The 23,987-nt window shown below is 46.5% G+C and overlaps 2 protein-coding genes across 2 annotated transcripts in view; one reads left to right on the top strand and one right to left on the bottom strand.

The window, feature by feature from the left end:
- LOC122363253 (synaptogenesis protein syg-2-like) overlaps positions 1 to 23,987 on the top strand; it is a gene marked incomplete at its 3' end in the record, with an annotated part of 84,982 nt that overhangs the window by 4,943 nt on the left and 56,052 nt on the right. The window lies entirely within an intron of this gene.
- Positions 12,668 to 13,324, bottom strand: LOC122363236. Its single transcript, XM_043332249.1, has 2 exons — positions 12,974 to 13,324; positions 12,668 to 12,829 (listed from the first exon to the last, which is right to left on the bottom strand). The coding sequence occupies exons 1-2, from the start codon at positions 13,322 to 13,324 to the stop codon at positions 12,668 to 12,670; spliced, it is 513 nt and encodes a 170-aa protein (XP_043188184.1).

Here is a 23,987-nt window from a genome sequence, read left to right as displayed (position 1 = left end):
TCCGCGCCCCCGTTTTTTTAAAGATATTTGTGAAAGCCGGAGAGGTGAAGCCCCAGCAGGGAGCCGGTTAGCAAACAGCTTTGGCCCTTATATCATGGTTTTGTTTCCGGTTCTATACGATTTGGAGCTGTTCCTGTGACTTATCGGTACAAAAGATAAAATAACAAAGGAGGTTGTATGATTTTTGAGGATATCAGAGCTGTTTTCGAGCAGCCACGGGAATATTTGGAGAGGAATTCAGCTGTTTGCCGCAGAACGGCAGACCAGACGATTTATGGGACACCTATGCTGCTTTTGAGATAAATATTATTTCTAATGTTTATCTCTATCTAATGTTTTTAAAAACTTATGTGATAATATATTCTAATGTAATAAAAACCTAATGTTCTAATCTATTCCAATATATTAAAAAAAAAACTAATGGAAAATCGGAAACACTTCTTCTCAGCTTATTGCTGAGCATAAGCTATTATTACTATTTTAAAGTCAATTGCATTGGAAAAGTTGCTCGGTTTGAGGGTCAATGTATACTTGGACGATATGGACTGGGACTAACTTAACTCTCACCGGCCCAGGGGGGGGGGGTTGATGCAACACCCCTAAGGTTTTTCGCAAATAACTCGCGTAAAAAGCGGCCAATCGCGACGAAACTTTCAGTACCCTCGCATTGCTTAATTTTCCACCTACCCTCAAAATTTCATGACCCTGACCCAAATGACCTTTAACCTGTGACCTACTTTCCGAGACCATGTTTGGCCGGAATCGCGATTCGGCGTATGTCGGCTCGCATTAGCCGCGCGTTTGCAAGCTTTTCGTGGTTTCAAACGTTCAAACATGTGATTTGATGTTGCTCCCATGCATTAGGGTGGATGTCAAGGTCACCTGAAGGTCAGGTCAGGTCATTGACCTTTGGTGACCTCGGTTCACTTTTTTGAGTTTTACATGTTTCTAGGCTAGTTTTTGGAGCTGATTTCGAATTTTGCAACCATTTGAACATGTACGAATTAGTTTTGGTGCCTTCGTAACATGTTACGAAGCTGTCAGAGGCGGTTGACACGTATTGCGAATACCCGTCACGACCCCTACCGGTTGACCTGACCTGACCTGACCCGACCTGGTCTAAAGACATCATCTCTGATCAAAACTAACACGATATCCGTGATCAGCACCCCGGAAAACCCCATAGCAGTCACACTTTACGGCTTTCTAACAGGTCCCGATTTTCCTGATTTTCGGGTCATTGACCTGACCTGGAAGGTCACCCGATGACCTAGGACCTTAAAATTGGATATCATCGGCTTCCTCTTGTGACGGGCAACACGCTCGTTTTTTTCCGCGAAGCTCTAGCTCGATCAGGGGCCAAACGCGAGGGGGGTCGTACCCCCCCCCCCCCTTGTGCCGTCGAAGGACGCAAAATGGCCTGTGCCGGCGAGGGTTAAAAAGTAAGGTCGCAGTCTGTCTTTTTCCAACGCTAATGCAAGCCAATGCAAAAATACGTAAAATTCACTTACTTTAGGTGCGTGTTGGCGTTTTTACCAGCCTAATGAGCATGCCACAGCTCATACTCTAATGCACATTCCCGGAGTTGGAATAGTTAGAGGCAGCTTGGACTATTCAGACTCCGACTCCGACTCGTGGCTTGCTGCCACGCCACGACTCCGGGCGACTCCGACTCCGACTCTGATTAGGAAATCCTAGTTATGGCTGGAGCTAAACGCCGCCTGGAACTTCTCATTACATTCGCATCAGCTTATTATTGTAGAAACAAATAAAACAATTGGGACTTGGGTCGTAAAACATTCGTCACGTGCCTGGTGGCACTAACCTCCACCTCAGATATACAATTACCCACTGTGTTCCAGCAGGTGGCATCAGTGCCAGATAAAGGTGCAATTACCAACCTGGTGCCATCACCGAGCCATCACGGGCGCCCTAAGCAGGGGAAGAGGCCGGATGGGGTGCTCTCATCAGCCGTAAACGCCCTGAGCCGGCGGCCGGGCACCTCGCGTCGATCGTCCTCCACTGGGGGCGCGCCGCGGCCGATGCGGTGACGTCACAGCACCCCTGACGGGGGCGCGCCCGTCGGCGTCGACAGTCCAGTCGCGCCGCGCGCCCGTCGGAGTGTGTGGGGTGTTGGGTCTGCGGTGGCTCCGAGGGACCGTCGGACGGCGCACAGAGGAGCCGCTCGACGCTGCCGATCAGGTACAAGCTAGGGCGGGGATTTGAGACTGCATTGACTTGAACTGAAGGGGGTTAAAATGTTACAAGTGCCTACGCCGCAGCTTACGGGCGACCGGAATTCTTGCATCAAAATTAATAGTCCAATGGAAGTCCAACGTTGCATTATCAAGGTTTCATTTTTATGATAATTGAACGGCGTTTTTACTGCCATTGTGTCCACCGTTCAAATACAAGGGATTAATGATTATATAAGTGAGCAATGCTCAATACAAGTCAAAGGTCTTCACCTTTACGTAGAACGGTCAACGCGATCATACGCGCAATAAAAAGTCATATGTTCTTTACCGCACATAGACATATGTTCAACGAGAAACTATGTTGGTGAAGCTAATCGTCGCTCAAGATTACGCCTTTGACGAACGATATAAGCTTCTTTATATAAAATCGCTTTTAAGGAAATCAATAGGTAATGCGACAAATAAATGAATTAAGACGATGTCAATATGACGCAGGTCTGTATCTGGGGGTGTCTTATATCGTAGTCACTTATGGCCACGGTCACTATGTTTTTAGGGCCTTGACTATGGCCAGTAATGTAGGGATTCGAAATGTTTCGCCGCGTCTCGCCTTGGAGCCAGCCACGGTCCCCTCTGATCTCGCCGCCATGGCGCGAAATCACTGCTGATAGTTCTGCTCCGATAAACGGGGTAGTGGTCTGAGTAAGGCTCCCACGGGCATTTATTAATCTCATGCTTTGAAGTGCCTGCTGCAAAAATGGCTGTTTGTCAGTGCATGATGGATAGTGTCTAGCGATTGAACGAATGGCGGTGCAGGCGAATGCCTACTTCGATATTTGGAGCCAATCTTCGTCTAACGAACAAAATAACATGTTGGCAAGAACATATGTTTGTCTCATAATTTATGGTGAGTGCGACGTTCACGTTAAATTTAGGTCAAGGACATTGATTTCAGATATTCTTGGCTGAATTTTTAATTTCTTAACCCGGCAGGCGGTGGGCCTCCCGGCCACCTTCCGCGCGGTGGGGGGGGGGGGGCATTTTTTTGCTCCCCCCCGTATCTCCGAAACTACTGGACGGATCCGGAAAATTCAAACGGCGTTCGATAGCCCTGTCAAATTTGTCGAGGGAAACCAAATTTAATTGACCTCGGGGTCACCGATGACGTCACAGGTCAGGTCAAAGATCAAATGTTTCACCGTTCACGGGGCTTCTAGGGAAAGCGCTATAACACCGAGTAAAACGCATTTTGTCGAAAATCAGCGATAAGGCGTCAGTTGTCTAGTACATATGTTGCTATTAGAGGTCACTGGTCATACCAGGTCAGGTCACAGGTCAGGTTACCAAAGGTCACCAAGGGTCACCACATGAACCCAACTTTACTAAGGTTGTGCGATGTATGTTTTATGGCCAGTTTTTCATTCCCAACTCAATGGTGTTGGTTATAAGACCATCAGGTACGGTTTAGGTCACTTTCTGGTGGAGGTCAGGTCAAGGTCAGGTCAAAAAAGGTCAAATTTCAAAGTTCATATTTTTGCATAAAATGTGTATTGATTCGATGCAGCTCGTCATGGGGAGTCTAATGGTGGTCTTTGATTTGCGCTACGATGTCTAGAATTGCTAAAAATTGAGTTTGAAAATTTGACGTCATCAATTTTGAACAGTTTTTTCGCTATAACTTGGCCAAAAAAAGAGGTATCGATCTCAAATTTGGAATGGAGATAGAAAGCGGTAGGGACTATCACATATATAACGTTTTTTCGAAATTCAAAAAACTTTTTGGATTTTTTGGCTATTATATTCAAAAAATATATTTTTTGATTTTTGGGGTCAAAATCCAAAAAATTCGAAAAACCGAAATAGCAGTTGTGTAGCCCTTCTGATTTTACACCTTTTATGTCGAAAACATTTTTCTGTATCTCTAAAGCTGTAGGCCTGACAGCTCTTCCCGCGAAACCTTTTTTTTGTCGAAAATGGCAGAGATGACGTCACTCTGACGTCATTAGCGGCCAACCTGTCATAGCCCTTAGACAAATTTTTGGGCACCATGTGCGCTAGCTACTCCCGGGAGGGTACTGAAAGTTTGGTGACGATCGGCGCAGCGGTTCTCGAGATATATCGAAAAAACTAAAGGGGGGGGGGGCAAAAAAATGCCCCCCACCACCTGTAGCCTTTCTCATAAAGGGTTGCCTAGTAAAAAGTAATAGTAAAAAGCGCGATTTTACTGTTGACCAGTAAAATTCTGTTTCATAAAGCAAAAATTACTTTTACCCAGAGTTGCAAATTTACTAGGTTACTAATGCGCAGTTTTACTGGTGACAAGTAAAAAAATCATAGGTTGTGTTTCATAAAAGCACGTGCCATAGTAAAAATTTCGAATGAATGCTGCTTTCGTGCTGTCAAATTTCACTCTGCTCTACCTTGCAGTAAAACAGCTTGCGAGTTTTCCTTTGGGCATTAATTTCATTTTATATATTGATGCATATCCTGAGTTTTCCACGTACCTAAGCCTTTTATTGACAAATACAAACTTAATTTTTCTCATTAAAAGCATTTACTGTCGCTAAAACCTTATGATAAATCACTTGAAAAGTTGGGTCTTCATCCTGGCAAACGGAATGAGGTCAAGCGCATTTCTGGCAAGCAAATGTGAAGTGAAGCTTTGTTCGTGACAATAAAAATAGTAACTGGGAAGGTGAAGATTTTCATTTAAGGAGGGACAATTTAATTGAAAAAGAACAAGACACACGGACAAGAGGACATCAACTGAATAGAATAAAGGGAGACCCAGTAACCGAACCATTTCCGATGTCGGCATAGAACAAATGCAAGTCCAACATCAACCTACTAGCTTGGACCTGAGCCTGAGCTGAGAAAAAGAACACATAATTGGTCTTGTGAGTACCTACTAATTCATACGATGCTGAATATTTTGTGGGTGCAGTACACGGATGGATATGCAACTAAAAGCAAAATCGGTCACCGCCGTGCCCGCTGGCAGTTCGAGAGGCACAATTTGAGCATTTGTCCCTCTCACAGCGCCCCAAACGTACGAAATTGTGCATTTTCCCTCGCGTTGAAAGGAAGCCCAACAACCTTTACAAGAAGAGGTTTGATTTAAACTGTACAAATAGGCATAGCACATCAAAATCCGATACATTTTCGGAAAAGCGAAGATGAAGCCAGAGGTGGAACTTTTTGTTTTTCATTGGGGTTGTAGTTTGCCGGAGCCCAGGGTATACCCCCACCAAAACCCGAAAAGTCCCCGGATTCGGCCCACTATTTTTCGGGAGGGGCCCACATTTTCATTTACAAAAAAAAAATAATAAAATAAAAGTGGTCCATCTCCAGGGAGAGACGGCTGACCCTGTCGTCTCTCCATTGGCTATGTGCCTGGTTGTAGGCACTCGGGTATCGCCAGTCGCCACCATGGTCGTGGCCATAGGCGGCGGAACGGTGAGGGCACCGGGGAACCGTGCCCCCTTTGATTTTGGCATTTTAACATTAGCCCTATGGGCGTTGCATGGAAAGAATGGGATCAAAAGTCGACAGTGCCCCCCTTAATTGAGGGTGTTCCGCCGCTAGGTACTGGTCGTGGCGATTCGGAAACGGTAGGTAAACGCCCAAAATCACAGTCCCTATGAATACTTGTTTCCTTCCACATTTGACACAAACATTACTCAGTATTGGAGCAGGGCTCTTTCCCTACGAGTAACAATTTAAGCCACTCGTGGCAATTGACAACGAAGACCTAAACAGGAATACGTTATTTTTAGACTAAAAAACTTAAAACGAGTCCATCTTTGTATATTAATGCCACTGTCGTCTGGAATACGTCTATTACGGAAACGGGTAATATAAACCGGAATAGTGACTGATCAGACATGAGATATTTTGCAAACGAGGACAACATACCGAACACAATGCCGCAAAGGAACATAACACTGGATCTAAATTATCTCAACCTGAGGAAACTAAATAATAAATGCCACAGCCTTTTCATATCACCGAATACTTCAATTAACTAGATGATCTTCTTTTTTTCAACGAGCAAATGTACTATGCATTGTTTGGCGAATCGTAAACAAAACGCATACTCTTCACAGCCACGATGGCTAGGAACACATAGCGGCTTGTTTGTCTGCCCCTGAGACACTGAACGTACACCGATTTTCAGCTAAATCGAAAGACCCCGCCGTTTACCGTTAAAATGTTAGTTGGCCGTTAATTCGTTAACGGTGCAAAATACCACCCCAAAGAGGTACATTTTCGGAATAAGCGCATCGAGGAGGCCCTGTACACCGATTTTCAGCCAAATCGAAAGACCCCGTCGTTTCCCGTTAAAATGTTGATTGGCCGTTTACTCGTTAACGGTGCAAAATACCACCCCAAAGAGGTACATTTTCGGAATCATCGCATCGAGGAGGCCCTGTATACCGATTTTCAGCTAAATCGAAAGACCCCGCCGTTTCCCATTAAAATGTTAATTGGTCGTTAACTCCGGTGCAAAATACCACCACAAAGAGGTACATTTTCGGAATCAGCGCATCGAGGAGGCCCTGTATACCGATTTTCAGCCAAATCGAAAGACGCCGCCGTTTCCCGTTAAAATGTTAATTGGTCGTCAACTCGTTAACCCTATTAGTGGCAGGCTCCTGGCTACCCCATATTAGTGGCAGGGGGGGGGGGCTGTTTACGACCCCCCCTTGATATCTCGAGATCTAACGGGCCGATTTTCAAAATTCAAACGGCATTCGATTTCGCTCAACGTGATCTACATTTCTAAAAAAAATAAAATTAAAAAATGTCAGTAGGGGGGTAGAGGGGGGTAAAAACTGGCAAATTGCAGATACATTTTAGACTGTTTATCACGGCCAGGTTTCTGAACCAATCTTAACGCAACTTTTGCCGATCGATAGAGAATGAACCAGGAATTCACATGGATCCTAAAAATATGCATTTTCAAAAATCATAGGCGGATACAGATCATTGAGATTAGGGGTACACAAAAAGTATAGTAAATAAGGTTTTTGTTGGTACTGTTTCTAAAAAGGGTGGCAATGGTCTTGTTATGTTACAATTTTCTTATGAGAGAACGACTAAAATTGTATTGGTCATGCATAGGCGGTGTCAGGGCACCTATGTTGGGAGGTAAAAAATAACCCCCCTTTTTGGACGCCTGGATCCGCCTATTATAGCAAAAACGTGTCAAAAGAGGATGCACAATAACTTTGTATATGTTATCACATGATACCTTTCATTCACTGTTCGTAAAACTGGTGCAGCATCGTGATCTTCGCCCAAATGACTCGCTTCACGAATAGGACCCCCAATTCCCAGTGCTCTGGAGCCGCCCCTGGTAAAGTTATGAACTTGAAATTTTCAGGGAATGTGCCCAATTTAGTTTTAGGAAAAGTCAGAAAATTTCAGCATCGTAGCTTCAGCGGTTTCGGAGATATTCCCGAAAAACCTGAGGGGTGGATAAAAACAACCCCCCTGCCACTAATAGGGTTAACGGTGCAAAATACTACCTCAAAGAAGTACATTTTCGGAATCAGCGCATCAAACAGGCCCTGTATACCAATTTTCAGCTAAATCGAAAGACCCCGCCGTTTCCGGTTAAAAGGTTAATTAGCCGTTAACTCGTTAACGGTGCAAAATACTGCCCCAAAGAGGTACATTTTCGGAATCGGCGCATCAAGGAGGCCCTGTATACCGATTTTCAGCTAAATCGAAAGAACCCGCCGTTTCCCATTAAAATGTTAATTGGTCGTTAACTCGGTTACGGTGCAAAATACCACCCCAAAAAGGTACATTTTCGGAATCAGCGCATCGAGGAGGCCCTGTACACCGATTTTCAGCTAAATCGAAAGACCCCGCCGTTTCCCGTTAAAATGTTAATTGGTCATTAACTCGTTAACGGTGCAAAATACCACCCCAAAGAGGCATATTTTCGGAATCAGCGCATCGAGGAGGCCCTGGATACCGATTTTCAGCCAAATCGAAAGACCCCGAAATATGCTGCTGTGAGGCTGATATTCGTTGCTGCTGATTTGACAGACGTCGCCAAAACCTTGCATTTGTATCAAATGCGTCATGCTGGCTTACATGTGACTTAGTTTGCATCGTTTGCATTCTGTTCGCGAACCTGTCAGTAAGATTATCAGCACTAATTATCGCACAGGATTGGTTTTTACTTTTTATGGTCGTCAACGTTGATTTCAAGTGTCGTCATTTTAGCCAAATATTCGTGCTGATTGGTGGTATTGTGCCAACTGACAAAATTGCGAACAGAGTGATATTTCACTTAAGAAATGTATTTGATATTATGATTATGGTGATTGAATGCTACATAGGGTGGAGGCTTAGGTTAGGTTAATTTATTTCTGAAGCTTACTGTTTTGTGTCAAACTTTTCATCTATGCTTATCTCTTTGATAAGCACAGCCCACAGGTATGAAATATTTAGTGAGAAAACCCAAAAGTACAGTGGCGGATCAGGATCCAGGTGGGGGGGGGGGGGGGCAAAATGGGCATTTGCCCCTCCCAAACGGCATAATTTTAATATTACGCCTATGGACGAGGCATGGGAAAAATCGATAAATTGTTATGGTTTGCCCCCCCCCCCCAAACTCTGAGCTGGATTCGCCACTGCAAAAGTATGATGAACGTTATGATTTTTTTTTTGCTTCACACCTTCATGTTACATGTTAAGATTTTTTGGAACACTTTCAATATGATTCTTTTAGTATGCTTAAGAAGTGTGAAGTGATTGACTTTCATATCATGCTCTGCTCACTGTCTCAGCGGAATAATATGTTCTTAACAGAGCACTTTCAATGTTTTTAGCATCTGGAATTCAAAAAGATGTCCTAATTTATTGATATCTTCACTTTCTTGATATATCTCAATTATCTGCTTCTGTAGGGATACATATTTTGTTCATTTTCATGTGTTTCAGGCTAATTCTTAATTTTCCAATGTTGGGGTTGTAGTTTTGCCATTGGGGTTGTACTTTTAAAAATTGGGGTTGTAGCTACAACCGCCACGGTATATAAAGTTCCGCATGTGGATGAAGCACGTTATTGGGATGCATACCTATCCCTCAACTAATATATAAAATAACTTCTGGGTCTCCTATGGCTGTGCCGGTTAGTCGGCGGAGTTATGTATACTTTACAGCGGTGCTATCCACTCGGGCAATTGTGTGCGGTGTTCTCCTATAGGCCTACCTACAAGCAGCTCTGAATAAGTACGGCAGTCGCTGCCAGTACCTTAATCCAGACTGCAAAGTATGGCAATTTCGACGAGATCTCGTCGGTGCGGGCTTGTCCGGCTGGTGCGGATTTTGGAGTGGTGCGGTGCGGATTTGGCTTGGACCAACGCTTGGACATTGGTGCGGTGCGGACTACGGACTTCGCGTGGTCTTCTTACCCGGCCGGGTTCCCTTGTTGACTGTTCTTTGGAAAGCCCTACAAATGCGTGCCAGCCACGGTGACGCACGGTGACGGACCAAGGTTTTAAATTTACTCTACGAAATAACAATTGCGGCAGAACAAATCCATTCTCGCCTCGGGAATGACCGTGATGACGACGTCATTAGAACGAAGACTGGTTGCGGTGGTGACTGGTATGTCACATTAGCGAGCAGCTGGTTTGGATTGCCAATCAGCACGCTACTTGGGAATGACGTCATTGGTTTCACTCATACGAAAGTTTGTTGGGGCTATTTGATCAAGGCTCGTGAAATTCACACGTGACATTTAGCATGTAGAAGGCCCACAGAGGGGGAGAAGTTCCGAATGTCACGTGACCCAATATGCCCTCCGGCGCCCTATTTTCACCGGCGTCCGTCTATTTGCTCTATTTCAAACTTCCGGTATAAGTGCGCGGCGCGGTCCCGTGGTGAGCGTTGCTCAAGCGGTAAGTGAAACTGAAATGGGACGGAAAATAATTATAGTGAGATGAATAAAGTCCCTTGCATTATAATTGCCTGTGGGTTCGGTGCTGGTGCGGATTTTCTGGGCTCTCGGTCCGCTTTGGTGCGGATTTTCCGGCTCAGTTTGAAGGGTTGGTGCGGATTTTGAACTTTGGCCGGTGCGCCTCGTCGACCTGCGTGCCATGCTTTGCAGTCTGGGTACCTTTTAAAATGCCAGATAGGCACTTCGGCAGCCATCGACAACGATTGGTAGGTATCTTGTCAGGTATCGAAGCTATCTGTTCAAATAACCAACTGTGCGCAGTGTGAAGGGAGAGGACCGATGAGCAAGTAGCAACTTAAACCGCGGCAGGGAGCGTCCGTACGAGTTCATTGAAACATTCGGCGGCTTGTAGAATATCGCTTTTCTTGCCCATGTGTTGTAGATACTTGCGCAAGTGTATGCGTGGCTGCGTGTTTGTAAACTTTGATACACCCATGCGGATGTTTAATAACTACAACGAACTACATGCAACGGATCTTTTAAGTATTATATGTGCATATTTTTAAGCTACGTACGTCGTACAGTTTTTTACGGTCTAGGCAAGCCGAGCTAAGGAAAATACAATCCAAACAACCAGGGTGGGCCGTTTTCCTTTCCCCTGCCGTTGTCCGTTAATGAATCAGGTACTGAAGAAAATCAATGACCAAACGAAAGTCTCAACAAAATAAATGTCATCCTTAAAAAATTGAGCTCGGGCCAGTTGAAAACGTTAAAAGTCAAAGCCAACCTGCTTACAGTGATCCTTAACTTAATGACAAGAAGTGCACGGAATATTCAAATATTTTTAAAATTGGTGTGACATGGGGTTGGGGGCCCGCCTTAAAAACTCTCTGACCCCTTCCATCGAAAACAATATGTAGTTGCGCCAATTATCTCGAAATCGCGTGATTCCTCAAACATTCGCTGATGCCTTCGGGGCATAAATCGATGTTATTTGATAGCTCGTTCAATTATCGATACGTAGATGTTGGTCCTGTGCCGATCATTGGTCTTGTTACCAAGATATATAGCCAGAACTGCAAGGTGTCTACCGCATTTCGACGATCGAAATAAAATTAAAAAGATATCTTCCACACGGAGGTCCCATGACTCGTTTTCAAGCGTTCAAAAACGGTATGTGCCTTGCTTGGGATGCCACGTGCGTCAACACATACGCCGATAGCCATGTGCTGGCAGCCGCTACCTCAGCCGGAACAGCTGCACACGAAGCTGAAGTCAAGAAGCGCAAGAAGTACGATGATCTCACGCAGCGCTTCCACTTTGAACCTCTGGCCTTCGAGACATCTGGAGCTTGTGGTCCTTCCACAAAGGTGTTTGTTCGGGAGCTCGGTGCAAGGATCGCCTCCGTAACGGAAGACCGTCGAGAGACAGCCTGGCTTTGGCAGCGGCTGGCTCTGGCTGTTGTCAGAGGAAACGCGGCAAGCATCCTGCAAACGGCTGAACATGAGGTGCAGCAGAAGCTGCGGGAACAAGAGACTGGCACGTGGAGGGGACGGACAGTGCAAAACCGGCGCAACGGGCTGCGGGAGGAGCCGCTGGGCGTCGGTGAGCTGCACTGCGCGTTGCCTAGCCGCAACCCACTGGACGACCCCGAGCTGGCGCAGTACCTGAAGCCACGCGCCGCTCCCCGGTCAGTCGATGAGAGAGTGGCAACTACTCAGGAGCTGACCGACCAGCTCCTGAGCATCGCGCCCAGCTGCTCCGGAGTGTCGCCAGGGTCGCCTCGCCCCAATTGGCTGGCCACCTACGCATCGCTGCTGGCTGAAATGAAACGGGACGCAGTGTCGGGGTACATAGAGCCGGGTGGGTAGTATGGTAGCATCTGAGTGAGTGAATGAGCAGCGTGTTTTTGTGTGTGTTTTTATGTCATGACCGACGCATGAGAAATAAATGTTCAGCGTTACTGAGCTCCGAAATCTTACTCTTTTACTTATTACTTTTCACTTTTGTTTATGAGACAGAGGACAACAGTGATTAGTAAACTTGAAATCACTATTCTACAGGGTGCGGCAAAAGTTTTGATACCTTACCATTCATTCCCTCCCTCCCGTAAAATTAAAACAACAGTTTCATTTCAGCGGTCAATGTATTCCCCACGAAGCTGGACACAGAGTGAGAGACGTGCGGGCATGCTGGCCACCAGGTTCTTCAGAGTCTGTGGGCTGATGTTCGCCCACGTCCTCTTGAGCGCCTTTTCGAGCTGTCCAAGGTTGCTGGGAGGTTTTTTCTTGTCCAGCTCCTGCTGCATTATCCCCCAGAGCTCTTCAATTGGATTCAGGTCAGGGCTGTTCCCTGGCCACGTGTCCTTAGCCCAGAAGTTGGGGAGGTGCTCCCAGCACCACTTCTGCGCTCTGGCAGACCGATGAGCTGGAGCGCCATCCTGCATGAAAATGCTGTCCGACCTGCGCTCGACCATGCGGCGCGTGAGGATGGAGCCCGTCGTGGCCGTCCTGTTGATGGCAGGGAGGCAGACTTCCTCGAGGATGTGCTACACGTAGTACTCGGCATTGACCGACGTCTTCTGCGGGATCACGTGCAGCTGGCTCAGTCCCTCGTAGGACATCATGCCCCACACCATCAGTTTCGGCGGGAATTTGACGCTGAACGCCTTCGGGACTTCAGCCGGGTTCTCAGCCCACACTCGCTCGTTCTGGCGGTTTGGGTGGTGGAAGAGTTGAAAGGGAGACTCGTCGCTGAAGAGTACCCGTTTCCACTCTTCCACAGTCCAGTTCTTGCGTTCCTTGCAAAACTGAAGCCTCTGTGCTCGCTGTTTTTCCGTTAATTTTGGCCTTACGCGGATCTTGTAGGCCTTCAGTCCAAGGGTGTTCCTCCAGTACCGGCGGACAGTCCTCTCGGACACCGGATATTTCTTCCGAGTGAGCTGTTTGGACAGCTTCCTCGCCGAGTGGCCAGATTTTCCAGCCGCTTTCTTCATCACGATCTTGGCGACGGTCGAGATGCTGGAAGGGCGCCCTGACTGCGGTCTATCTGCGACGCTCCCTGCCTCCTTAAACTTCTTCCACCAGTGTTTGATGGTGAGGACTGGGACCCCAAAGTGTGAGGCAACGTCCCTCTGCGTCTTGCCGGCTTGGAGCATGCCAATGGCGCGGCTGCGAGCCTCCAAACTGTATTGTTTGACCTTCATGGTTCGGCCGTGGCTACTGCAGCGGCCACCGGGTGGATAATGACCCCGGCCGGCGACCCTCTGGGTCGAGGTCAGCTGTTCAGCTAATCCCCGCCTCGGGGAAGGATGCGGGTACGCAAGGGCGCGCTCAGAAATGTCATATTCGGGGGCATGTTGGAAATACATTGAGTTATTACAAAAAGACGGAAGGTATCAATACTTTTGCCGCACCCTATACTATACACCAGTTATAGTGAAAAATGTTTATGAAAAAGGCTACTGGAAGGTTAATCGGCCCCTCCCCCTAACAGGCCGCCTATGACTGAGTGAATTGCCTAGAGCGGGGCGTGGGTTAAATGTGCTGATCAGTTTCGTGATTAATTTATCCGTCATAAGTTGATGACCGTAAATTTGTGCCACGCTCGTGTTTATGCAGGTGTATAAATGTATGCTCAGAAGACACAATCGAGTGCCTAAGTTAGGGAGTGTCAAATAAGCCACTTGGATGCATCTGATCAAGCCACGCGGCGTGGAACTCTGCAGTGCCGGTGCCAAGATTAGGCTGCCAAATTGTGTGATAGATGATATAGGGGGAGGAGTGGATCCACAGAGCGAGCAGCTGGATGCGTCGAGGGGACCCGTGATGGATCCACTGGGAAGTAAGATCGTATGCAGATTTCACTCACAGCTTAGGGAAAGACACTGGCAATGGTATGCATGAATATAAACAACGCATTAGCGGCGGATGATGTGTTCACCGTGCACGTTGTTGTGGATAACTTTGGCGAGCCATGTCTCATGATCACAGTCGCAATACATTTAGGTCGCGAATAAATGGCACTTGCAAGTACGATGATGTAGCTTTCACATGAGTAGTTTTTATTTTGTTTTCCATTTGATATTTATTAACCTCCACAGACATAAATTAATGAACATATTTGTGCTGTTTGGTAATCGCGTCACGAGAAATGTTTACTGTTTTCATTTGCTTAAAGGGACAGTATCATCGAAAAAAAAATCCATGTATGGAGCTGATTTTTTTTTTACTAGCATTTCTTATTTTTCTGAATCAGAAAAACATAGTTTGAGGACCGAACTCGGTGAAAAATATTGCAACCACATTTCATTTTCATGATTCATTTTCATGAGCGAACCACCACTATACAAGCATGGCCGCCAGTTTGGAAGCATGCAAAATTACTACAGAACTGGCGCAGATAATACATTATTGACGCTACGCTTACGCGGTCGTTCTTCTGATTGAGTTGTCCTTAGGGAGAGGTAGCCTTAGGTATTGCCTATAAAAATATAACGTGACAATTGGAGGGAGTGACAATTGGACGTGACAATTGACAATGGGAGAAAATATCACGTGACAATCACGTGATAAACGTCATATATTGGAGGGAGATTGTGATTCAAGCTGGAGGAATTCCTTTGTTGAGCCGCTAGAGTCCGAAGGAAACAGCGGAAATTGCCTACGACTATTTAATGAATTTAACGGTGATGAATAAGTGCGAAAAACGTTTTGGCTTTATAAAATTTGATGAAATGACCAGGGTAAAAGTTTTATTACTGGCGGTCAATTCAAAACGGCGCAAACATTTAAACAGTGAAGATAGTAAAGCACGATTCAAAGTGTGGTACACCTTTCGTACTTTGAGCGGCGATAGCGGGATAACGGTGTGGAGCTTCGAGGATCGGTCTTCAGTTCCCGGACCAGAAAGGTGGGGCCTATGCAATGTCAAATTTCATCAAAATGGTGATACTGTCCCTTTAAGTACATTAGTAGCGGCTCCTGGATATCCTTCTATGTGATAATGTGGCGATTGCAATGGGACGTTATCTGCGCACGCCCCTCCCCCCAGATATATATATATATATATATATATATATATATATATATATATATATATATATATATATATATATATATATATACTGAACCTAGTTTCTAAATCCAAACGCCAGTCGATAGGTCTCTTTAGTCTACAAGAACGAAAATAAATTGCGAAAATAAGGCAACGAACTTTCACCTATATGCCATGACCTGCAACAGCACAAAAGAAGTAAGCCATATTTACGGCTCGAGCACTAATTCTGAACGTCATTAATGCCCAAGCCTTTGGCAGTGCCGGCGTCATTTTCTCGGCTCTGGGGCGCGGTGCGCTGCAAATGACCGCTCGTCGTGTGATTTCGGCCGGCTGTGTGGCCGCGTCTGGGACCGCCCCATTCGTTGAGAGCAGCCCTGTGCGGCGATATTAGTGGTGTCGGCAGTCTCGCTGAGCTCCGATTTCCCCAGGGTGTGTCGGCTAGTGAGACGGTGTGATAACCAAACGCCTAATGCTATCTGGATGGCCGACAGTCGCCGACGGCTGAAATTCTGCGCTGAAACACCGCGCCACCCTCTGAGAGAGCAGGACATTGCGCCGGTTCCTATACTATACGCCACCTGTTTTGAAGGGAGCTCTCCACAAAATAAAGAATTGAGAGCTATTTTATTTAATGAACGTTTTGTGCGTCAGGACGATTCTCGAGCTTGACCTCAAAAAGCATTTCATTAAAACCGAAAATGTTTACGTCACCTCGCAAGCTTCATTTATGGAGTTCATGGATATATTTTCAAGCACATTCCATATAAGCCAAGCTCGTAAATTGCACATTTTTTTGTAGTCCCCTGCAAGAGTTTTTCTTTTTTCACAAAATATGTTAGATGTTTCAATTTATTTTATTCAGTTTATGTTGTGTTTTAAATGAGGTGTAGATCCCATTTAATTAAAACTCGTCTACATAAAAATGGCAAGAGTTATTTAACTGATCATTCCGTAGGTACTATTAACCCTCGCCCATGTAGGGGGGGGGGGGGTTGGTGCAACCCCCCCCCCCCCCCTGAGGTTTTTCTTAGCTACACGCCGAACCGTTTCAGATAGCCTGCTCAAATTTTCAGTACTGTAACAGCTGGAAGCTGTAACATTTTTTCCGTACATCAAAAAGGACATCTCTCACACTCTATACGTAAGGACGATCGCACTGTCTGCCGCGGCGCTGAGCCGGCGTGGGGAGGGAGTCGACCATACGATCCCCCGACCCGTCGGCCGGTCACCATTAAGCGAAGATCAAAGGCTCGCCGAAGGGTGGAGTTCCAACACACCCATCCGGGCCGGCGCAGCTGCCGCCGACAAACGCGCGCAGTCGGAAACATCTGCTCCCGGTGCTGGACCAGCCTCCCGACACCCTGGACATCCGCCGGGGATGGACAGAAAATTCGAACGGAAATGGGGTGCGAGAAACGTCACGTCGGCGGAGGAAGGAGGGAGGAATGAGTCGCGCCAGATCAGTCGCTGACAGGATACATTTGTGGTTAGCCATCCGGCGGCCGGGCCGAACACCCGGGCGAGTGAGAATGTCACGATTCCGGCGGAATGGAGGGTGAAGCGAGGGGGGGCCAGTCGGCACCGGATGCCGACAGGAAAAGGCCAATTTTCAGCCCCGGTGACGGAAAGACTGACCACCGGGCGGAACCGGTAATTGAAAATCACGGAGAACAAAACTCAATGCAGAAGGAGAGAGGGGGAACAGACTACGGTATCAGACCACGGGTGACAGACCACGGGGGAGAGCTCATCTGGACGGCGGGTCGGCCGGCACGTCTCAGTCTGAGGCTGGCCGACCCCACCCCTGCCGGAGCGGAGGGACTCTGCTGCCGCGACGGAGATTCGACGTGTCAACCATCAACAAAACTGTCAAGTGAGTCATCTCATCTGTCCGCCTCATCAAGACTGCCTCCCCGTCATGGACAATTCACCTCCCATTTACCCATCGGATGTCTCTGATCTGGATTACAAATGCCACTCCCTGAGGTCTAACTTGAGCCACCATTAGGAGGGTAATGGGTTAACACCGTGTAGGGGAGGGCGGTAGGATGGTCTCGCGCACTCCATATTGCGTCCCGGCCGGGCAGGCCGCGGTACGACCTGTTTGTAAGGGTGGGCAGGCCGGCTAATGGGCCTGACTGGTCCGGCCTTGTCTATGGGATAGACAGAGGGGTTAGAGGGACAGCCGGGGCGGGCCAGTAATAGTTAGTGCGCGCTAATGGCTCATCTTACACTTGTATTGGTGCTGGCACTAGTGTCGGTCGTTTGCGCTCGCGGCCCGGCCGCAGTGAGGTGTGGGATTCAAATGTATGAGAGGGGAGGGGAACAGGTCAGGTGGTGTCATTTTTAGGGCGCTGGTCACCACTGACGCGTCAAACTACGTCAGATGACGTCATGACAGTTCAATTGGCGATGATTTGTAAATAATCTTTTTGCGGTTAGGGCGTTAGGATTAGATTTAAGGCTAAGTTGGCATTGGCGAGCTGACAACCGATCGTGGTACACCGGTTGAAAATGACCAGTATTGTATCGTCCGTTTGTAAATATAGCGTGAAAATTTAACAATCTGTCTGGGAAAGAAGGGAGGGTTACTCCAGATATGTTGCTGATTCGGATTCACAGAGACCGCTAACGTAATTATCATTGAGTTGTCATCGTCGATCACACGGCCTCACGCCGGCCTAGCACCACAGGCTCACCGGAGTTGAATGAGACTACGCCACGGCCGTCTGATCATCAATCAACGGAAATGCAATGATCATCCCTCACGACGCGACCCTCACAGATACATTTTTTTTTTTGAAGCTAGTAGGTCAGCATAAGTTGTTTCATAATCTAACCAGTTTGAACTCGGTAGGCCAGCGTATCAATCCACTATCAGTCTAGTGTTAATCCAAGGCTCATCAATCGATTCTCAATTCTTACAAAGTGCTCTTCGAGATAAATCGACGGTCAGCGTAGGATTGTCACGTCCGTGGGATAGATTAATCATTTGGATAAGGTTTGATAAGAAGGCGGCCCAAGAAGTCGTAACGTGTTCAGTTACATTCGGATAGGGAGAGTAAACATTGTAAACATCAAACATTATTCTGCTCCTTCGGCAGCTCAGCGCCAGAACAAGAAAGCTGTAAGTCTGAATTGCCTTCCGGTTCGTTATTAAATCAGCAATGAGCTGTTTCGTGACTCGCGTTTTTTTTATAACCGATACAAATCTGAATCGTCATTTCAATCGTTATAAATTTTTCGCTGTTCGTAACCTGTCAATCAATTCCCCTTTCCCTCCTAGCATTATCAGTACCTAACTGACATTGATGCTAGCTCCCCCGTCGAGGTATATCAAAGATTAACGTAGAAATGTTACGGTTGTTAAATTGATGCATCATTTGAGGCAATTGATCATAAACATCAAACGAGTTACCGTCCAATGTGACGCGACTATGTCAAAATGTCACCCTGCTTGTACACAACTAGAGTCGGTTACGGAGGGAAGCGAGAAATTATCACCGCCCATTAATCACCATTCAGGTATGACAGGGACCGTTTTGTTCAGATCGGATTACTGAACGGTCTGCAGACCCCAATTAATTGACAGGAACCATGTAACGTGCACGGTCACACCACGCATTATGCCGCCGGGCAGCATTGCCTACACTTCCAGCCCAATCATGTTAGTTAACACCGGGATTCGGGAACGTGATCACGCCCACCCGTTCTTTGAAGTAGTTAATGTGAGTAATTTTGGGAGTATGTTGGGCCCCGTAGGTTTTACTAAAACTGAGCGATTGTAGTCAGAACGAAATGGAAAACGTATGCCCCTTGACCTTAAACAATTAACAGGTTAATAGCTGCACCGACGGCAGCGCCCCTAGCGCCACCTACAAGACCCAACTCTTTCGGTACAGCCCGACCGCCCCCAGAAGGCCGAAAGGAAACAGTGGCGCCACCTATGACCGAGGCACGCCAAGCTCTGCTTATTCATTCTGCCGCGAGTGGACGTTACACGACCATCTCACGCGTGGAACATGCGTGGGAGAGACGGACAGACGGGGACAGGGGGAGAATGAGTGAATGAATGGGCGCGTGCGGGAGTGGATGAGTGAATGGGGGGCGTGAGTGAGTGAGTGAGTGAGTGAGCGAGAGAGAGAGAGAGAGAGAGAGAGAGAGAGAGAGAGAGAGATTTTGTGAGTGAGTGAGTGAGAGAGAGAGAGGGAGAGAGAGAGAGAGAGAGAGAGAGAGAGAGAGAGAGAGAGAGAGAGAGAGAGAGAGAGAGAGAGAGAGAGAGGAAGCAAACGTTTAATTCAGTCTTTACAAAGATCGACCCCATAAATGAAAGGTTTTGGTACAAATTAGATGCGTAGCACTCTACCGCCACCTAGCCAGTGCAGCCTACAACTACATCCACTAGGCGGCGCCAAAAGCGTCGATGAGTCGACGCTCGATGAGTCGATGAGTCGAGAATGGTCGCCGGTCAGGTGTGGAACAAGGTCATGTCACCGCTAAGCTCATAATTACAAGCATTTAAGGATGCTTATCACCTAACCCTCCACGTTGGCTTAATTTACAAATCTTGTATATGTAGATTCAATGAAATATCTTTTGTTTAAAGGACTCAGACCAACAACAAGCCAAAGGTCTGAGTTTCAACTTCGTTTCAACATCTAAACTTCATAAGATAGCTTTTGATCACAGGGCACATTCTCAAATGATCTAAATAACATTTAGTGATCATTGCATTGGAATACGTTCAATTTGTCGAAACCTTTCAAGTAAGGCGTGATAACTCATTTAACCAGCAGGCAAAAAGTGACCGTCATGCTAATTCAACCCAGCTAAGGCAAACGGCAAGGACAGTTGAATCTCACGAATGCTATCCGCCATCCGGTCCCCATCGGATTGGAGAGCGCTGGCCCAGCAAGCCCTCAGCCGCACCGCGAGCAATGCACCAATATGGACCTGCTGAGAGAAAGAAATTATCTGTTAAGACAGCTGAACGCACCCTTCTTGCAACGATTGACCCATGCTGACCTCAGTAGAAAAGACGGACAAATTTGCGGGTGGTCAAAAGGGGAGAAATAGACAGCAGTCACATATGATCAAAATTGAGTAAATCTTGGTGAACAACTCTACGGTCTAATTCTGGGAGAAGCTGGTTACCTTTGTCAGTCGAAACCAAACTGTACATCGCGAGGCATGCTACCGACTCAGATTAGCAGACAATTATAGGCTAAAGGCAGGAACGGAGAATTAATTGTTATGATTGAGCGCGCATCACTAACACTTTGACATTGCCACCCCAAGCCTAGGAGGACATTCATCTCATGTCATGCGTGGTGTGAAAGCTACTGACAACTGTACTTACAAAGTTTTGGAGGGATACGCTGAAACTAATGAATTCAGATGATAAATCAGTAACATGCAACAATCCAAGTCAGACTATTCCCAGTCGCATCCAAGGTTGTTTCATCCGTTTCTATTGACATGATCTATTGAACATGGAATTTCAATGCTAATGACCATTGACCTCTCAGTCACAAGTCACAACTGATCTCATATCTGGCCTTGGATGCTAGCACCACAGTTTCGGACCAGTGTGGTTTCACTTAAAAGGGATATCCTGGAATTGAAATTTATAAGGCATCATTGAACATGACAAACTTTGTCAGGTGGCGGAACAGATACAACGAAGGGCTGTCTATCGGATTGTCCTCTATCCTGGACAGCTACCGTGACTGAAATTATAATAGCAGGTTTGCCAGCAAAAGTACCCACTAGGTAAATAAATCAAATCACCATTAACAATGGAGAAATGGCAATGAGCGTACTATTGATTACACCAGTCTTTGCCGAGCCATCAATTTAATTTAAAAATTAGCATCATTCTCCAATGGTCAGTTCCCCATTAGCTTATTGTAATTTACTGCTCCTCCCCTTGATTTGATATAACCATTTCTCATTGCTGATGTTCCCACTCGAATAATTGGATATCACATTTGCCAAAATTTGTATACCTTCAACAACATAGCAATCGGTAAACCGAGCTTCCTTAAATTAGAACACCACAAGTCGATTGTCAATTGCAAGTTAAATAAATCATCTGGTCGAGTATGTCAATAAAAATCTGCATTATGAAATTGATTCTCAAAAATCGGTTCAGTAACATAACATGAAATCACATAATTTGGATTGTCTTTAAATCGAAATGCCAAATTGAGACTAATCCGGCGCACGGCCTTAGAGTTCCCTTGATGCAAATACTTACAACCCCAGAGAAATTTGCGACAGCGTGGCGAGGGACGCCAGACAACAATCCACATAAAAAAATATTCATGATCACAAATGATTGGGCACTACCGAGAATTACTTCATTAAATGGACGCCGGTGAAAACAGGGCGCCGGAGGGCATATTGGTCACGTGACATTTGGAACTTCTCCCGCTCCATGGGCCTTCTATATCCCAAACGTCACGTGTAAATTTAACGAACCTTGATCAAATCGCCCCAGGCGCCCTGTTTTCACCGTCGTCCCATTAAATCACAGGCAACACTCAGAATAGTCGAGTTGAAATTCCGATCAAAGTTAGCGTCTCCAAGGTTGAACGAAGAGAAGTCAGGATGTACTAACCCGCAGGCGACAGGATCTTATGACGTCATTACCGATCAACAAGTATGAAACTGGCCATCTCCTAGAAATATGACGTCACTGAGTGAATATAGCAAGCTACGGTAGACGTTTCGGCTGATAGGCGTAAATATCGTGTAGATGAAAGGAGTAGTAGATGGTCTGAGTATTTGGCGGCGCAGATTTCTCTAGCCAATGATTTTTCTTGTTCATGTCGCGGGTAACAATTGACTCGTACCGCGCAGCGGTGCGCACATGGAGTGAAGGGATTCTACGGATCAGACAGGTAAGGAGATACAGAAGGAGTGACTCTGAAGTGGTCGATAGATATTGAAACCGGAATTACACAAGGAGGAAAGGATCTAAGGATGGATGCTAGCCGAAGAGGAGGTATGTTGCAACACTTTCATGTGTTTTTGACTCTGCTGATACGTCTAAGTCTACTAGGATTGGAACTGTCTCACGTTACGGAGGAAGTAAGTAAATATGTTAGGCAGATATCAGAACAAAGAACGCCATAAGACGCCCAAGCTGAGAGGTGAGTCAGAGAGAGAGAGAGACAGGACGAGGGAGCACACTGCCGAAGGTGAGTGACAAATACGAAAATGATAGAGGATAAGGCGAGGAGAATACCGCCGGGATGAGGTAAGTGGATTAAGTCCACCGTCGGAAGGATCGCAGCATGCATCACTCATGACGCTAACGCGCTTGAACACACATCTGCAGGACAGAATTCCACGGCGTCGGATAAAATTGCAGGATAGATTCAGTCATGGAGTCTTTCGAATCACACCGGTCAATGATCCGAAGGCGCCACTTGCGGGTGCCATGACTGCATGAGAGTACTGAGTAGGTACCTGTCTATGAGCCCAGTGAGACTGCGGTCGCCGGGGTAGCAGGCTTGTGTCCACCGGTTCGTTAGGTGAAAACGCGTAAGACGGTCTCTCACAGAAGGGCTGCAAGGGTCAGTAACCAACGTCCGGCCGCGGGGTTTTAGTAGGGAAACAGAGATGTGCCGTGAGCGGCAGAGGTTGACGGACCAATCATAAGCCACCGAGGAACGCTAATAACTGACACTACCCGCGTCGATCTTTAGACAAGTAATCGGGGTCAAATGATGTAGGTGTTCGAAGAGAGTGGGCCAGCAGAGATTGATTGAACCAATCACACCCGTCGACGAAAGCTAATAATGTAATCGCTACCTGCGTTGCACCTTTAGACAAGTAATCAGGGTCAAGTGATGTAGGTGTTCGAGGATATTGGGCCAGGGAGCCAGAGAGGTGCTAGGAAGAGCACACACGATTCCAATGTTGGAATGGGGCGCGATAAGTCGTTGGGATTTAAGAGAAAGATTAGATGAAATTTAAACTTATCACGGAGTCTATGGGCAAATTGCGTTTATTGTCCCTGATATGTACCGCTGGGGGGAGTTAGAACAATTGCTTGGAGGGACTTATAGGTCAAAGCGGGATCAAATTTATTGTAGTGGGATGAGAGAGGTATGACAAAGAGAGCGAGTCTGAGGGAGATTGAGGTATGCGTCATATAGTGTAAGGACCAGCGGGAGATCTAATCTCAGCATTGAGGGCGACATTAAATGGGGATGTACTCGATTGTCTTTGGGATGATAGGCATAAGAAAGGGAGAGAATGGTGGGTAGCTACCAGGTATCAGATGGTGGCTTCAGGTTATGTCCTCAAGGGAGGCATCAAAATTATATGCTTTGGGGAGACATCCGTGTCCTAAATTCCTTATGAGACAGATACCATCCTAGGCAGTGAAGACTATATGTTGACAAGCGACAAGCCAGCCTCATTATAAATATTGTTTGTGACGAGCCCCAGGCGTAAGGAACGGTGGCGGAAAGGAATCGGTCAGCTTGAAACCAACGGACCGATCAGCAATTGGAAATGGGTGTGTAATTACGTTTGAACAAGAGAGAAATCAAACAGCAAGAAAATCAACTCATTAATCAACCATTTGAGGATCTACCAGCCGAAAACACTCACCTGAGGTTGTTCCAGAGCACGGCGCAGGTCGGCAACCATCTCGGAAAGAAAACAACCCCGATGAACGAAATTTTATTAAACAATAATTTTCTTTTCAAAACATACTCCCCACCGCTTCCGGACCCCAGGGGGGCATCAATCACAGTACCCTATGGGGCATCCTTTGCGCAACTTTTGGTATT

The sequence above is a fragment of the Amphibalanus amphitrite genome, unplaced genomic scaffold (assembly GCF_019059575.1).
Source record: "Amphibalanus amphitrite isolate SeventyFive unplaced genomic scaffold, NRLGWU_Aamphi_draft 000611F_arrow, whole genome shotgun sequence".
Classification (NCBI taxonomy): domain Eukaryota; kingdom Metazoa; phylum Arthropoda; class Thecostraca; order Balanomorpha; family Balanidae; genus Amphibalanus; species Amphibalanus amphitrite.
Note: the sequence above shows the minus strand (reverse complement) of the source record. Positions and strands in the feature narration are given on the sequence as shown.